Source organism: Oncorhynchus keta, unplaced genomic scaffold (assembly GCF_023373465.1).
Source record: "Oncorhynchus keta strain PuntledgeMale-10-30-2019 unplaced genomic scaffold, Oket_V2 Un_contig_2546_pilon_pilon, whole genome shotgun sequence".
NCBI classification, from domain to species: Eukaryota; Metazoa; Chordata; class Actinopteri; order Salmoniformes; family Salmonidae; genus Oncorhynchus; species Oncorhynchus keta.
The window spans coordinates 27,377-44,458 of NW_026284463.1; the positions used below are offsets into that span (position 1 = coordinate 27,377).

General features: G+C 43.9%; 1 protein-coding gene and 1 long non-coding RNA gene across 10 annotated transcripts; one reads left to right on the forward strand and one right to left on the reverse strand.

Annotated features, from left to right (window-relative positions):
• Positions 1 to 481: 481 nt before the first annotated feature.
• On the reverse strand, positions 482 to 14,358 carry LOC127922370 (coiled-coil and C2 domain-containing protein 1A-like; the record flags this gene model as incomplete). Its single annotated transcript, XM_052506090.1, has 7 exons — positions 482 to 2,799; positions 5,397 to 5,444; positions 5,522 to 5,598; positions 7,210 to 7,336; positions 7,492 to 7,629; positions 13,657 to 13,812; positions 14,186 to 14,358. Coding segments are annotated over 7 exons (752 nt in total), but the record flags the coding sequence as incomplete, so codon positions are not given.
• On the forward strand, positions 3,703 to 5,383 carry LOC127922369 (uncharacterized). 9 transcript variants are annotated; one of them, XR_008111080.1, is made up of 5 exons: positions 3,708 to 3,787; positions 4,207 to 4,622; positions 4,672 to 4,818; positions 4,868 to 4,965; positions 5,015 to 5,383. It is a non-coding gene; the product is annotated as an uncharacterized LOC127922369 (long non-coding RNA). The 9 variants fall into 9 exon arrangements; XR_008111081.1 differs by having other exon boundaries at positions 3,703 to 3,787; positions 4,251 to 4,622; positions 4,868 to 5,383; XR_008111078.1 differs by having other exon boundaries at positions 4,868 to 5,383.
• Positions 14,359 to 17,082: the final 2,724 nt, after the last annotated feature.

The following is a 17,082-nucleotide window of genomic DNA, read 5'->3' on the forward strand; positions in this document are numbered from 1 at the left end:
CTCTCTCACTCCCTCTCTCTCACTCTCTCTCACACACTCATTCACTCACTCACACTCACTCTCACACACACACTCTCTCTCACACACACTCTCTCTCACACACACACTCTCTCTCACACACACTCTCTCTCTCACACACTCTCTCACACACTCTCTCTCTCACACACTCTCTCTCTCACACACTCTCTCTCTCACACACACTCTCTCTCACACACACTCTCTCTCACACACACTCTCTCTCACACACACTCTCTCTCACACACACTCTCTCTCACACACACTCTCTCTCTCACACACACTCTCTCTCACACACACTCTCTCTCACACACACTCTCTCTCTCACACACACTCTCTCTCTCACACACTCTCTCTCTCACACACACTCTCTCTCTCACACACACACTCTCTCACACACACACTCTCTCTCTCTCTCTCTCTCTCTCTCTCACACACACAAATAAATTAAACACAATATACAGGCTTAATTCATTGTGGTATTTTAATCCAACCATGATTCCCCTCCCAGGACATTTGACCACATCATTATAATGCCAGTTAATAGTTCATTATCCATCACCTTTGGACACACACTTTGTTCATTTAAAAATAGAGCCATAGTCAATGCTGTATATATAATATATTAACAGGGCTTTTCTGACTGATTGCCAACAATGGATACATGTTTTTAACATAAAAAACAAACTAAACAAAAACCGGTGCTGATCTGGGATCAGTTTAGCCACCAGGACTGGGGGACTGGGCCTGTTTCCACAAAGCTTCTCAGAGCAGCAGTGCTGATCTGGGATCAGTTTAGCCACCAGGACTGGGGGACTGGGCCTGTTTCCACAAAGCTTCTCAGAGCAGCAGTGCTGATCTAGGATCAGTTTAGCCACCAGGACTGGGGTACTGGGCCTGTTTCCACAAAGCTTCTCAGAGCAGCAGTGCTGATCTGGGATCAGTTTAGCCACCAGGACTGGGGGACTGGGCCTGTTTCCACAAAGCTTCTCAGAGCAGCAGTGCTGATCTAGGATCAGTTTAGCCACCAGGACTGGGGGACTGGGCCTGTTTCCACAAAGCTTCTCAGAGCAGCAGTGCTGATCTAGGATCAGTTTAGCCACCAGGACTGGGGGACTCTGCCTGTATCCTCAAAGCTTCTCAGAGTAGATCTAGTATGGAGTGATGTCATAATGTAGGATCAGTTTAGCCACCAGGACTGGGGACTCTGCCTGTATCCTCAAAGCTTCTCAGAGTAGATCTAGTATGGAGTGATGTCATAATGTAGGATCAGTTTAGCCACCAGGACTGGGGGACTCTGCCTGTATCCTCAAAGCTTCTCAGAGTAGATCTAGTATGGAGTGATGTCATAATGTAGGATCAGTTTAGCCACCAGGACTGGGGGACTCTGCCTGTATCCTCAAAGCTTCTCAGAGTAGATCTAGTATGGAGTGATGTCATAATGTAGGATCAGTTTAGCCTTTTAGCTCATAATGAATCAGATTATATGGACAGGTTGGAACCTGATCCTGGATCAGCACTCCAACTCAGATGCTGTGGATACAGAGACAGATCACACTACAGTAGGCTACTAAATGACTGTTGTAGTGGAGAGAGAGAGAGAGGAGAGAGACCGATAGGGGATACAGGAGGAGACCTCAGGGTGTCTGGGTCTATAGAGGGTAGAGGATGAGACCTCAGATTGCTTTAACATGTGATGTGTTTAGCTGATCTGTAAAATACCTATCCAGGCGATGTAAGATCTGGCGTCAGCAACGTCTGAACAGAGGAACAGAACACACCCTCTAACTGATGACTTCACAATGTGGTGATGGACATTCTAACTGATGACGTCATAGTGACATGACGCAAGCCTAATTGATGACATCACAATAGGCTAAATATGGTCCTATAAGAGGGGTCCCAGACTCCGCACCATAGCATTACAATGAATAGAGAACCTCTATCCCAATTCAAAGATAACCCCGTGGGTTTTACAGCTACTGGTCTGTTCTACACTAATTCTAATCCTGTCCTCTTCAATTTAACCCCTGGGGTACCTCCTCTCCTCACTTCCCTGAATGAGACATCTCCATGGCGACACCAGTGTTAGCTAATCCCTCATTATGGGATATAGTTCCCGTTTCCGTGTAGTTCCCATATCACACGACACCAAACGGGTCATATTACAGTAATCTGGGAATAGTGGAGCAGACAGATTAGATTAAACTCATTAACAACGCACACACACACACAATGCGGAGACCAGGAGTTACACACACCACTCTCTGAACAGAGAGAAAGAGAGAGAGCCATTGAAGGACTTTAAAGACTATAGTGAAGGCGGCAGGGTTTTGGTAATAATCGGTAGTGTTTTTGTTTTCAAGTGCAAATAAGCCTTTCTCTGCCCTGCTCTGCATTCTGTCTTCATGTCACTATCAATCCCACAGGATCCCATTCTGCCGTGTATCTCAATGGTGCCCTATTCCCTATATTAGTCCCTATGGGCCCTGGTCTAAAGTAGTGCACTATATAGGGAATAGGGTGCCATTTGGGAGGCAGGCCTGTTTTATTCAAACGGGTTCTTCTTCCTAACTGATTGAATGAATGACAATACAAAGTAAAGAACAGAGTAAAAGGAAGAGCATTATAGTGGAGGAGGCAGAGAAGAGCAGAGGAGCGGCAGGAAGATGTTGAAGGTGATTGGCTGTGTGTGTGTGAGTAACATAACAGTACTCCAGACAACTCTCCAGTCCCTCTGTCCTCCTCTTCTCAGACCAGGCGTTTCCTCTTGAGAGATTCCAACTGACGAATGGAGAGAGAGAGAAAGGAGGGAGGGGAGGGAGAGGGGGGAGAGGGAGAGAGAGAGGGAGAGAGAGAGAGAGGGGGAGGGAGAGAGAGAGAGAGGAGAGAGGGGGGGGAGGGAGTTAGAGAGAGAGAGAGAGAGGGAGAGAGGGAGAGAGAGAGAGAGAGAGAGAGAGAGTGGGGGAGAGGGAGTTAGGGGAGAGAGAGAGAGAGGAGAGAGAGGAGGAGAAAAGGAGATGGGGAGAGAAGGAGTGGAGATGAGGGAGAGAAGAGAGAGGGAGAGGTGAGGCAGGAAGGAAGGAGTAGAGGGAGGGAGGATAGGAAGGAGGAGAGAGGGAGAGAGGAGGGAAGGTGAGGGAGGAGGAAAGGAGTGGAGGTGAGGGAGGAGAAGGAGAGGAGTTGAGGAGAAGAAAGGAGAGGAGGTGAGGAAGGAAAGGAGAGGAGGGAGGTGAGGAAGGGAAGGAGGTGAGGAGGTGAGGGAGGAGGAGGTGAGGGAAAGGAAAGGTGAGGAGGAAAGGAAAGGAGGTGAGGGAGGAGAAGGGAGAGGAGGTGAGGAAGGAGAGGAGGTGAGGAAGGAAAGGAGAGGAGGTGAGGGAGGAAAGGAGAGGAGGTGAGGAAGGAAAGGAGAGGAGGTGAGGAAGGAAAAGGAGAGGAGGTGAGGAAGGAAAGGAGAGGAGGTGAGGGAGGAAAGGAGAGGAGGTGAGGGAGGAAAGGGAGAGGTGAGGAGGAAAGGAAAGGAGAGGAGGTGAGGAAGGAAAGGAGAGGAGGTGAGGAAGGAAAGGAGGGAGGGAGGAAAGGAGGTGAGGGAGGAAAGGAGAGGAGGATAGCAGTGGAGGTGGTGAGAGAAGGAAGGTGAGGGAGGAAAGGAGAGGAGGTGAGGAAGGAAAGGAGAGGAGGTGAGGAAGGAAGGAAAGGAGAGGAGGTGAGGGAGGAAAGGAGAGGAGGTGAGGGAGGAAAGGAGAGGAGGTGAGGGAGGAAAGGAGAGGAGGTGAGGGAGGAAAGGAAGGAGGAGGGAGGAAAGGAGAGGGAGGAAAGGAAAGGAGGTGAGGGAGGAAAGGAGAGGAGGTGAGGAGGAAGGAAAGGAGAGAGGGAGGGAGGAAGGAAGGAGGTGAGGGAGGAAAGGAGGTGAGGAGGAAAGGAGAGGAGGTGAGCAAGGAGGGAGAGAAGGAAAGGAGGTGAGGGAGGAAAGGAGAGGAGGTGAGGAAGGAAAGGAGAGGAGGTGAGGGAGGAAAGGAGAGGGAGGTGAGGAAGGAAAGGAGAGGAGGAGGAAGGAGAGAGGAGGTGAGGGAGGAAAGGAGAGAGGAGGTGAGGGAGGAAAGGAGAGGAGGTGAGGGAGGAAAGGAGAGGAGGTGAGGAAGGAAAGGAGAGGAGGATAGCAGTGGACGTGAGGGAGGAAAGGGAGAGGAGGTGAGGGAGGAAAGGAGAGGAGGTGAGGAAGGAAAGGAGAGGAGGTGAGGGAGGAAAGGAGAGGAGGTGAGGAAGGAAAGGAGAGGAGGTGAGGGAGGAAAGGAGAGGAGGTGAGGGAGGAAAGGAGAGGAGGTGAGGAAGGAAAGGAGGATAGCAGTGGAGGTGAGGGAGAGGAGATTGGGAGAGAAGGAGGGCAAGGGGTAGGTGTCAGATACAATTCAAACTAAATGATATTACACATCACATGGTGCTCGTATACACGATGTGGTCCGATGAATACAGGCTGTTTAAACAGGCAGTCAGTTCTGATCTTTTGACACTAATTGGTCTTTTTTGTATTTTTATTTTGACCATGTCGGTGTACCAGGTGGTGTACCTAACACTGTCTGTAGGAGCTGACCATGTCGGTGTACCAGGTGGTGTACCTAACACTGTCTGTAGGAGCTGACCATGTGGGTGTACCAGGTGGTGTACCTAACACTGTCTGTAGGAGCTGACCATGTCGGTGTACCAGGTGGTGTACCTAACACTGTCTGTAGGAGCTGACCATGTCGGTGTACCAGGTGGTGTACCTAACACTGTCTGTAGGAGCTGACCATGTCGGTGTACCAGGTGGTGTACCTAACACTGTCTGTTGGAGCTGACCATGTCGGTGTACCAGGTGGTGTACCTAACACTGTCTGTAGGAGCTGACCATGTGGGTGTACCAGGTGGTGTACCTAACACTGTCTGTAGGAGCTGACCATGTGGGTGTACCAGGTGGTGTACCTAACACTGTCTGTAGGAGCTGACCATGTCGGTGTACCAGGTGGTGTACCTAACACTGTCTGTAGGAGCTGACCATGTGGGTGTACCAGGTGGTGTACCTAACACTGTCTGTAGGAGCTGACCATGTGGGTGTACCAGGTGGTGTACCTAACACTGTCTGTAGGAGCTGACCATGTCGGTGTACCAGGTGGTGTACCTAACACTGTCTGTAGGAGCTGACCATGTCGGTGTACCAGGTGGTGTACCTAACACTGTCTGTAGGAGCTGACCATGTCGGTGTACCAGGTGGTGTACCTAACACTGTCTGTAGGAGCTGACCATGTCGGTGTACCAGGTGGTGTACCTAACACTGTCTGTAGGAGCTGACCATGTCGGTGTACCAGGTGGTGTACCTAACACTGTCTGTATATAACAGTGTTTACCTCAGTCTCCACCATCTTCAGCCGTCCTAGAGCGTCCTTAGCAGCATCCTGAATAGGCAGAGGGACATGTTACACACAGACAAACACGCTGTAACACAAACACACAACCCTGACCCTTTACTCACCCTGTTGCCTTGGCTGGAAAACCTCTTCACTGACTCAGCAAGGCCCTGGGCAAAACGCTGCAAAATATTCTCATACTCTACAGAGAGACGGAGAGAGAGATAGAGAGAGGGGGAGAGAGAGAGGGAGACAGAGAGAGAGGGAGAGAGAGACGGGGAGAGAGAGAGAGAGAGACATGATGGAGGGAGGGTGATGAGAAAGAGATGGATGGAGTGAGGGAGATGCGAGAGAGATGGAGAGAGAGATGGATGGATGGAGATGGAGAGAGAGATGGATTGAGGGAGATAGAGAGAGAGATGGATGGAGGGAGAGAGAGAGATGGATGGAGGGATGGAGAGAGAGAGAGATGGATGGATGGAGATGGAGAGAGAGATGGATTGAGGGAGATAGAGAGATGAGATGGATGGAGAGAGAGAGAGATGGATGGATTGAGGGAGATAGAGAGAGAGATGGATGGAGGGAGAGAGAGAGATGGATGGAGGGATGGAGAGAGAGAGAGATGGATGGATGGAGATGGAGAGAGATGGATTGAGGGAGCGAGAGAGAGATGGATGGAGGGAGAGAGAGGGATGGATGGAGAGAGAGATGGATTGAGGGAGAGAGAGAGATGGATGGAGGGAGATAGAGAGAGAGATGGATGGAGGGAGATAGAGAGAGAGATGATGAAGGTAGAGAGAGAGATGATGGAGGGAGAGAGAGAGAGATGGATGGATTGAGGGAGGGAGGGACAGAGATAAATATATAGAGGAGTATGTTGAGCTCTCTCTAGCTGGGCTTTCTGCCACTGCAGCCTGTGTGTGTCTGTGTGTCTGTGTGTGTCTGTGTGTCTGTGTTACCTGACAGTAGAGTAGGAGGCTCTCTCTAGCTGAGCTTTCTGCCACTGCAGCCTGTGTGTGTGTGTGTGTGTGTGTGTTACCTGACAGTAGAGTAGGGAGGCTCTCTCTAGCTGAGCTTTCTGCCACTGCAGCCTGTGTGTGTGTGTGTGTGTTACCTGACAGTAGAGTAGGGGAGGCTCTCTCTAGCTGGGCTTTCTGCCACTGCAGCCTGTGTGTGTCTGTGTGTGTGTGTGTGTGTGTGTGTGTGTGTGTGTGTGTGTGTGTGTGTGTGTGTGTGTGTGTGTGTGTGTGTGTGTGTTACCTGACAGTAGAGTAGGGGCCTCTCTCTAGCTGGGCTTTCTCTGCAGCTGGGCTTTCTGTGTGTGTGTGTGTGTGTGTGTGTGTGTGTGTGTGTGTGTGTGTGTGTGTGTGTGTGTGTTACCTGACAGTAGAGTAGGGAGGCTCTCTCTAGCTGGGCTTTCTGCCACTGCAGCCTGTGTGTGTCTGTGTGTGTGTGTCTGTGTGTGTGTGTGTGTTACCTGACAGTAGAGTAGGGGAGCCTCTCTCTAGCTGGGCTTTCTGCCACTGCAGCCTGTGTGTGTCTGTGTGTGTGTGTGTTACCTGACAGTAGAGTAGGGGAGGCTCTCTCTAGCTGGGCTTTCTGCCACTGCAGCCTGTGTGTGTGTGTGTGTGTGTGTGTGTGTGTTACCTGACAGTAGAGTAGGGGAGGCTCTCTCTAGCTGGGCTTTCTGCCACTGCAGCCTGTGTGTGTCTGTGTGTGTGTGTGTGTTACCTGACAGTAGAGTAGGGGAGGCTCTCTCTAGCTGGGCTTTCTGCCACTGCAGCCTGTGTGTGTCTGTGTGTGTGTGTGTTACCTGACAGTAGAGTAGGGGAGGCTCTCTCTAGCTGGGCTTTCTGCCACTGCAGCCTGTGTGTGACCTCCTTGTGTTGCTGTACCAGGTCAGACGGAGGATCCCGCCTACTCTTCCTGTAATCACCAATCTGACGGACACACAGGGTGATTGACATCATCTTAGACCAATCACAGCATAGATTGGCTACCTCCAATTCTGAACAGATCTAGAGTAAACGTTCCCACGGAGACCAGGAGAGGAAAATGAAAGATAGATCGAGAAGAAGAGAGAATGAAAACACACCTGTCTCTCCAGTCTCTCCTTATCGTAGTGCAGTAGACTGAAACTGTGGAGTTTATACTGGGGAGGAGAGTTGCTGGACTGGTTAGACTGCTTGTTCCTCCCATTGTCACTCTTTGGTTTGGAGCGAGGAGAGGGGGCCTGGAGGGGGGGAGGGGACTTCAGTTAGACTGGTATTAATATAACATGTTAACTCTGACAGAGACTGGTATTAATATAACATGTTAACTCTGACAGAGACTGGTATTAATGTAACATGTTAACTCTGACAGAGACTGGTATTAATATATCATGTTAACTCTGACAGAGACTGGTATTAATATAACATGTTAACTCTGACAGAGACTGGTATTAATATATCATGTTAACTGACAGAGACTGGTATTAATATAACATGTTAACTCTGACAGAGACTGGTATTAATATAACATGTTAACTCTGACAGAGACTGGTATTAATATAACATGTTAACTCTGACAGAGACTGGTATTAATATAACATGTTAACTCTGACAGAGACTGGTATTAATATAACATGTTAACTCTGACAGAGACGGGTATTAATATAACATGTTAACTCTGACAGAGACTGGTATTAATATAACATGTTAACTCTGACAGAGACTGGTATTAATATAACATGTTAACTCTGACAGAGACTGGTATTAATATAATATGTTAACATGTTAACTCTGACAGAGACTGGTATTAATATAACATGTTAACTCTGACAGAGACTGGTATTAATATAACATGTTAACTCTGACAGAGACTGGTATTAATATAACATGTTAACTCTGACTGGTATTAATAGACTGGTTATTAATATACATGTTAACTCTGACAGAGACTGGTATTAATATATCATGTTAACTCTGACAGAGACTGGTATTAATATAACATGTTAACTCTGACAGAGACTGGTATTAATATAACATGTTAACTCTGACAGAGACTGGTATTAATATAACATGTTAACTCTGACAGAGACTGGTATTAATATAACATGTTAACTCTGACAGAGACTGGTATTAATATAACATGTTAACTCTGACAGAGACTGGTATTAATATATAACATGTTAACTCTGACAGAGACTGGTATTAATATAACATGTTAACTCTGACAGAGACTGGTATTAATATAACATGTTAACTGACAGAGACTGGTATTAATATATCATGTTAACTCTGACAGAGACTGGTATTAATATAACATGTTAACTGACAGAGACTGGTATTAATATAACATGTTAACTCTGACAGAGACTGGTATTAATATAACATGTTAACTCTGACAGAGACTGGTATTAATATATCATGTTAACTCTGACAGAGACTGGTATTAATATATCATGTTAACTCTGACAGAGACTGGTATTAATATAACATGTTAACTCTGACAGAGACTGGTATTAATATAACATGTTAACTCTGACAGAGACTGGTATTAATATAACATGTTAACTCTGACAGAGACTGGTATTAATATAACATGTTAACTCTGACAGAGACTGGTATTAATATAACATGTTAACTCTGACAGAGACTGGTATTAATATAACATGTTAACTCTGACAGAGACTGGTATTAATATAACATGTTAACTCTGACAGAGACTGGTATTAATATAACATGTTAACTCTGACAGAGACTGGTATTAATATATAACATGTTAACTCTGACAGAGACTGGTATTAATATAACATGTTAACTCTGACAGAGACTGGTATTAATATATACATGTTAACTCTGACAGAGACTGGTATTAATATATACATGTTAACTCTGACAGAGACTGGTAATATAACAATATAACATGTTAACTCTGACAGAGACTGGTATTAATATATCATGTTAACTCTGACAGAGACTGGTATTAATATATCATGTTAACTGACAGAGACTGGTATTAATATAACATGTTAACTCTGACAGAGACTGGTATTAATATAACATGTTAACTGACAGAGACTGGTATTAATATATCATGTTAACTCTGACAGAGACTGGTATTAATATAACATGTTAACTCTGACAGAGACTGGTATTAATATAACATGTTAACTCTGACAGAGACTGGTATTAATATATAATGTTAACTCTGACAGAGACTGGTATTAATATATAATGTTAACTCTGACAGAGACTGGTATTAATATAACATGTTAACTCTGACACTGTTAACTCTGACAGAGACTGGTATTAATATATCATGTTAACTCTGACAGAGACTGGTATTAATATATCATGTTAACTCTGACAGAGACTGGTATTAATATAACATGTTAATATCTGACAGAGACTGGTATTAATATAACATGTTAACTCTGACAGAGACTGGTATTAATATAACATGTTAACTCTGACAGAGACTGGTATTAATATATCATGTTAACTCTGACAGAGACTGGTATTAATATATCATGTTAACTCTGACAGAGACTCTGACAGACAGAGACTGGTATTAATATAACATGTTAACTCTGACAGAGACTGGTATTAATATAACATGTTAACTCTGACAGAGACTGGTATTAATATAACATGTTAACTCTGACAGAGACTGGTATTAATATAACATGTTAACTCTGACAGAGACTGGTATTAATATATCATGTTAACTGACAGAGACTGGTATTAATATAACATGTTAACTCTGACAGAGACTGGTATTAATATAACATGTTAACTCTGACAGAGACTGGTATTAATATAACATGTTAACTGACAGAGACTGGTATTAATATAACATGTTACTCTGACAGAGACTGGTATTAATATAACATGTTAACTCTGACAGAGACTGGTATTAATATAACATGTTAACTCTGACAGAGACTGGTATTAATATAACATGTTAACTCTGACAGAGACTGGTATTAATATAACATGTTAACTCTGACAGAGACTGGTATTAATATAACATGTTAACTCTGACAGAGACTGGTATTAATATAACATGTTAACTCTGACAGAGACTGGTATTAATATAACATGTTAACTCTGACAGAGACTGGTATTAATATAACATGTTAACTCTGACAGAGACTGGTATTAATATATCATGTTAACTCTGACAGAGACTGGTATTAATATAACATGTTAACTCTGACAGAGACTGGTATTAATATAACATGTTAACTCTGACAGAGACTGGTATTAATATAACATGTTAACTCTGACAGAGACTGGTATTAATATATCATGTTAACTCTGACAGAGACTGGTATTAATATATCATGTTAACTCTGACAGAGACTGGTATTAATATATCATGTTAACTGACAGAGACTGGTATTAATATAACATGTTAACTCTGACAGAGACTGGTATTAATATAACATGTTAACTCTGACAGAGACTGGTATTAATATATCATGTTAACTGACAGAGACTGGTATTAATATAACATGTTAACTCTGACAGAGACTGGTATTAATATAACATGTTAACTCTGACAGAGACTGGTATTAATATATCATGTTAACTGACAGAGACTGGTATTAATATAACATGTTAACTCTGACAGAGACTGGTATTAATATAACATGTTAACTCTGACAGAGACTGGTATTAATATAACATGTTAACTCTGACAGAGACTGGTATTAATATAACATGTTAACTGACAGAGACTGGTATTAATATAACATGTTAACTCTGACAGAGACTGGTATTAATATATCATGTTAACTGACAGAGACTGGTATTAATATAACATGTTAACTCTGACAGAGACTGGTATTAATATAACATGTTAACTCTGACAGAGACTGGTATTAATATAACATGTTAACTCTGACAGAGACTGGTATTAATATATCATGTTAACTGACAGAGACTGGTATTAATATAACATGTTAACTGACAGAGACTGGTATTAATATAACATGTTAACTGACAGAGACTGGTATTAATATAACATGTTAACTCTGACAGAGACTGGTATTAATATATCATGTTAACTCTGACAGAGACTGGTATTAATATAACATGTTAACTCTGACAGAGACTGGTATTAATATATCATGTTAACTCTGACAGAGACTGGTATTAATATAACATGTTAACTCTGACAGAGACTGGTATTAATATAACATGTTAACTCTGACAGAGACTGGTATTAATATAACATGTTAACTCTGACAGAGACTGGTATTAATATATCATGTTAACTCTGACAGAGACTGGTATTATATATATCATGTTAACTCTGACAGAGACTGGTATTAATATAACATGTTAACTCTGACAGAGACTGGTATTAATATAACATGTTAACTCTGACAGAGACTGGTATTAATATAACATGTTAACTCTGACAGAGACTGGTATTAATATATCATGTTAACTGACAGAGACTGGTATTAATATAACATGTTAACTCTGACAGAGACTGGTATTAATATAACATGTTAACTCTGACAGAGACTGGTATTAATATAACATGTTAACTCTGACAGAGACTGGTATTAATATATCATGTTAACTCTGACAGACATATACATGTTAACTCTGACAGAGACTGGTATTAATATAACATGTTAACTCTGACAGAGACTGGTATTAATATAACATGTTAACTCTGACAGAGACTGGTATTAATATATCATGTTAACTGACAGAGACTGGTATTAATATAACATGTTAACTGACAGAGACTGGTATTAATATATCATGTTAACTGACAGAGACTGGTATTAATATAACATGTTAACTCTGACAGAGACTGGTATTAATATAACATGTTAACTCTGACAGAGACTGGTATTAATATATCATGTTAACTGACAGAGACTGGTATTAATATATCATGTTAACTCTGACAGAGACTGGTATTAATATATCATGTTAACTGACAGAGACTGGTATTAATATAACATGTTAACTCTGACAGAGACTGGTATTAATATAACATGTTAACTCTGACAGAGACTGGTATTAATATAACATGTTAACTGACAGAGACTGGTATTAATATATCATGTTAACTGACAGAGACTGGTATTAATATAACATGTTAACTCTGACAGAGACTGGTATTAATATAACATGTTAACTCTGACAGAGACTGGTATTAATATAACATGTTAACTCTGACAGAGACTGGTATTAATATATCATGTTAACTCTGACAGAGACTGGTATTAATATATCATGTTAACTGACAGAGACTGGTATTAATATATCATGTTAACTCTGACAGAGACTGGTATTAATATAACATGTTAACTGACAGAGACTGGTATTAATATAACATGTTAACTCTGACAGAGACTGGTATTAATATAACATGTTAACTCTGACAGAGACTGGTATTAATATATCATGTTAACTGACAGAGACTGGTATTAATATATCATGTTAACTGGTATTAATATATCTGACACTGGTATTAATATAACAGTTAACTCTGACAGAGACTGGTATTAATATAACATGTTAACTCTGACAGAGACTGGTATTAATATAACATGTTAACTCTGACAGAGACTGGTATTAATATAACATGTTAACTCTGACAGAGACTGGTATTAATATAACATGTTAACTCTGACAGAGAGACTGACAGAGACTGGTATTAATATATCATGTTAACTGACTCACCGGTGGTGATTGGTTCAGGTTGGAGGACCAGCCATCTCTCTCTCTCCTTACCTGTTGTTCTCTCTCTCTGTCGGGGTGGTGATTGGTTCAGGGTGGAGGACCAGCCATCTCTCTCTCCTTACCTGTTGTTCTCTCTCTCTGTCGGGGTGGTGATTGGTTCAGGGTGGAGGACCAGCCATCTCTCTCTCCTTACCTGTTGTTCTCTCTCTCTGTCGGGGGTGGTGATTGGTTCAGGGTGGAGGACCAGCCATCTCTCTCTCCTTACCTGTTGTTTCTCTCTCTGTCGGGGGTGGTGATTGGTTCAGGGTGGAGGACCAGCCATCTCTCTCTCTCCTTACCTGTTGTTCTCTCTCTCTGTCGGGGGTGGTGATTGGTTCAGGGTGGAGGACCAGCCATCTCTCTCTCTCCTTACCTGTTGTTCTCTCTCTCTGTCGGGGGTGGTGATTGGTTCAGGGTGGAGGACCAGCCATCTCTCTCTCTCCTTACCTGTTGTTCTCTCTCTCTGTCGGGGGTGGTGATTGGTTCAGGGTGGAGGACCAGCCATCTCTCTCTCTCCTTACCTGTTGTTCTCTCTCTCTGTCGGGGGTGGTGATTGGTACAGGGTCGAGGACCAGCCATTTCTCTGTGGTGATCTGAAGCTGTGCTCCTCCCAGCGGCTCCCGAATCTTCACCCTCACCTCCAGCTTACCCCCCGTAGCCTTACGACCATCCAACACCTTGCACAACACAGACAGACAGAGAGACAGAGGGGGAGAGACAAGAGACAGAGAGACAGAGACAGGCAGACAGAGAGATGTATGAGCATGTCTAAGTGAAAACATGTGTGTGTGTGTGTACAGTATCTCTGTGTGTGTGTGTGTGTGTGTGTGTGTGTGTGTGTGTACAGTATCTGTGTGTGTGTGTGTGTGTGTGTGTGTACAGTATCGCTGTGTGTGTGTGTGTGTACAGTGTGTGTGTGTGTGTGTAGAGTATCGCTGTGTGTGTGTGTGTGTACAGTATCTCTGTGTGTGTGTACAGTATCTGTGTGTGTGTACAGTATCTGTGTGTCTGTGTGTGTCTGTGTGTGTGTGTGTATCTCTGTGTGTTTACCTCTATAATCTGTCTGATGTCACATTGGTTCTCCAGTGAGTCCAGCTTCAGCTGAGCGTTCCCCAACACTTTGTCCCCCTTGAACAGACCCCTACACACACACACACACACACACACACACACACACACACACACACACACACACACACACACACACACACACACATTAAGATCTATTGATGCACCGGTGCGTCAAACTAAGTGCCATAATAATAAAATCCCCATCATAATCTGTCAGTTGAAGTTAGAGAGATCAGTTTTCTATTTAATTGGATGCGTCTCAATCCACCAATGGTGGCCTTTCGAATCTGTGGTGGGAGGTGGCCTAGCTACAGCGGTGTTTGACGGCAGGTAGTCTAGTGGTCAGAGCGTTGGACTAGTAACCGAAAGGTTGCAGATCGAATCCCTGAGCTGACTTGGTAAAAATCTGTCGTTCTGCCCCTGAACAAGGCAGTTAACTCACTGTTCCCCGGTAGGCCGTCATTGTAAATAAGAATTTGTTCTTAACTGACGTGCCTAGTCAGTTAAGACTAAATGACTATTGTAGCTGGAAATAGCAGATTTGTTTAATGGAATATCTACAGAGGCGTACAGAGGCCCATTATCAGCAACCATCACTCCTGTGTTCCAATGGCACGTTGTGTTAGCTAATCCAAGTTTATCATTTTAAAAGGCTAATTGATCATTAGAAAACACTTTTGCAATTATGTTAGCACAGCTGAAAACGGTTGTGCTGATTAAAGAAGCAATAAAACTGGCCTTCTTTAGACTAGTTGAGTATCTGGAGCATCAGCATTTGTGGGTTCAATTACAGGTTCAAAATGGCCAGAAACAAAGAACTTTCTTCTGAAACTCGTCAGTCTATTCTTGTTCTGAGAAATGAAGACTATTCCATGCGAGAAATTGCCAAGAAACTGAAGATCTCGTACAACGCTGTGTACTACTCCCTTCAAAGACACAGCAAACTGACTGTAACTGTATCTACATGTATTAACCAGGTCTGGTGTGTTAACCAGGTCTGGTGTATCTGGTGTATTAACCAGGTCTGGTGTGTTAACCAGGTCTGGTGTGTTAACCAGGTCTGGTGTGTTAACCAGGTCTGGTGTGTTAACCAGGTCTGTGTGTTAACCAGGTCTGGTGTGTTAACCAGGTGTTAACCAGGTCTGGTGTGTTAACCAGGTCTGGTGTGTTAACCAGGTCTGGTGTACCAGGTCTGGTGTAACCAGGTTAACCAGGTCTGGTGTATTAACCAGGTCTGGTGTGTTAACCACCAGGTCTGGTGTATTAACCAGGTCTGGTGTGTTAACCAGGTCTGGTGTGTTAACCAGGTCTGGTGTGTTAACCAGGTCTGGTGTATTAACCAGGTCTGGTGTGTTAACCAGGTCCAGGTCTGGTGTGTTAACCAGGTCTGGTGTATTAACCAGGTCTGGTGTGTTAACCAGGTCTGGTGGTGTGTTAACCAGGTCTGGTGTGTTAACCAGGTCTGGTGTGTTAACCAGGTCTGGTGTGTTAACCAGGTCTGTGTGTTAACCAGGTCTGGTGTGTTAACCAGGTCTGGTGTATTAACCAGGTCTGGTGTATTAACCAGGTCTGGTGTATTAACCAGGTCTGGTGTTAACCAGGTCTGGTGTAGGTCAACCAGGTCTGGTGTATTAACCAGGTCTGGTGTATCTGGTGTGTTAACCAGGTCTGTGTGTTAACCAGGTCTGGTGTGTTAACCAGGTCTGGTGTATTAACCAGGTCTGGTGTATTAACAGGTGTGGTGTATTAACCAGGTCTGGTGTTAACCAGGTGTCTGGTGTATTAACCAGGTCTGGTGTATTAACCAGGTGGTGTGTTAACCAGGTCTGGTGTGTTAACCAGGTCTGGTGTCAGGTGTGGTGTGTTAACCAGGTGTGGTGTTAACCAGGTCTGGTGTGTTAACCAGGTCTGGTGTGTTAACCAGGTCTGGTGTGTTAACCAGGTCTGGTGTATTAACCAGGTTAACCAGGTGTGTTAACCAGGTCTGGTGTGTTAACCAGGTCTGGTGTGTTAACCAGGTCTGGTGTGTTAACCAGGTCTGGTGTGTTAACCAGGTCTGGTGGTCTGGTGTGTTAAACCAGGTCTGGTGTATTAACCATTGTGTTAACCAGGTCTGGTGTGTTAACCAGGTCTGGTGTATGTCTGGTGTGTTAACCAGGTCTGGTGTGTTAACCAGGTCTGGTGTATTAACCAGGTCTGGTGTGTTAACAGGTCAGGTAAATCCAGGTGGTGTATTAACCAGGTGTGGGCTGGTGTATTAACCAGGTCTGTGTGTTAACCAGGTGTGGTGTGTTAACCAGGTGTGGTGTGTTAACCAGGTCTGGTGTAACCAGGTCTGGTGTGTTAACCAGGTCTGGTGTGTTAACCAGGTCTGTGTTAACCAGGTCTGGTGTATCAGGGTGTGTTAACCAGGTCTGGTGTGTTAACCAGGTCTGGTGTGTTAACCAGGTCTGGTGTGTTAACCAGGTCTGGTGTGTTAACCAGGTCTGGTGTATTAACCAGGTCTGGTGTATAACCAGGTGTGGTGTGTTAACCAGGTGTGTGTGTTAACCAGGTCTGGTGTGTTAACCAGGTCTGGTGTGTTAACCAGGTCTGGTGTGTTAACCAGGTCTGGTGTATCAGGTGTGTTAACCAGGTCTGGTGTGTTAACCAGGTCTGGTGTATTAACCAGGTCTGGTGTGTTAACCAGGTCTGGTGGTCTAACCAGGTCTGGTGTGTTAACCAGGTCTGGTGTATCTGGTGTATTAACCAGGTCTGGTGTGTTAACCAGGTCTGGTGTGTTAACCAGGTCTGGTGTGTTAACCAGGTCTGGTGTGTTAACCAGGTCTGGTGTGTTAACCAGGTCTGGTGTGTTAACCAGGTCTGGTGTGTTAACC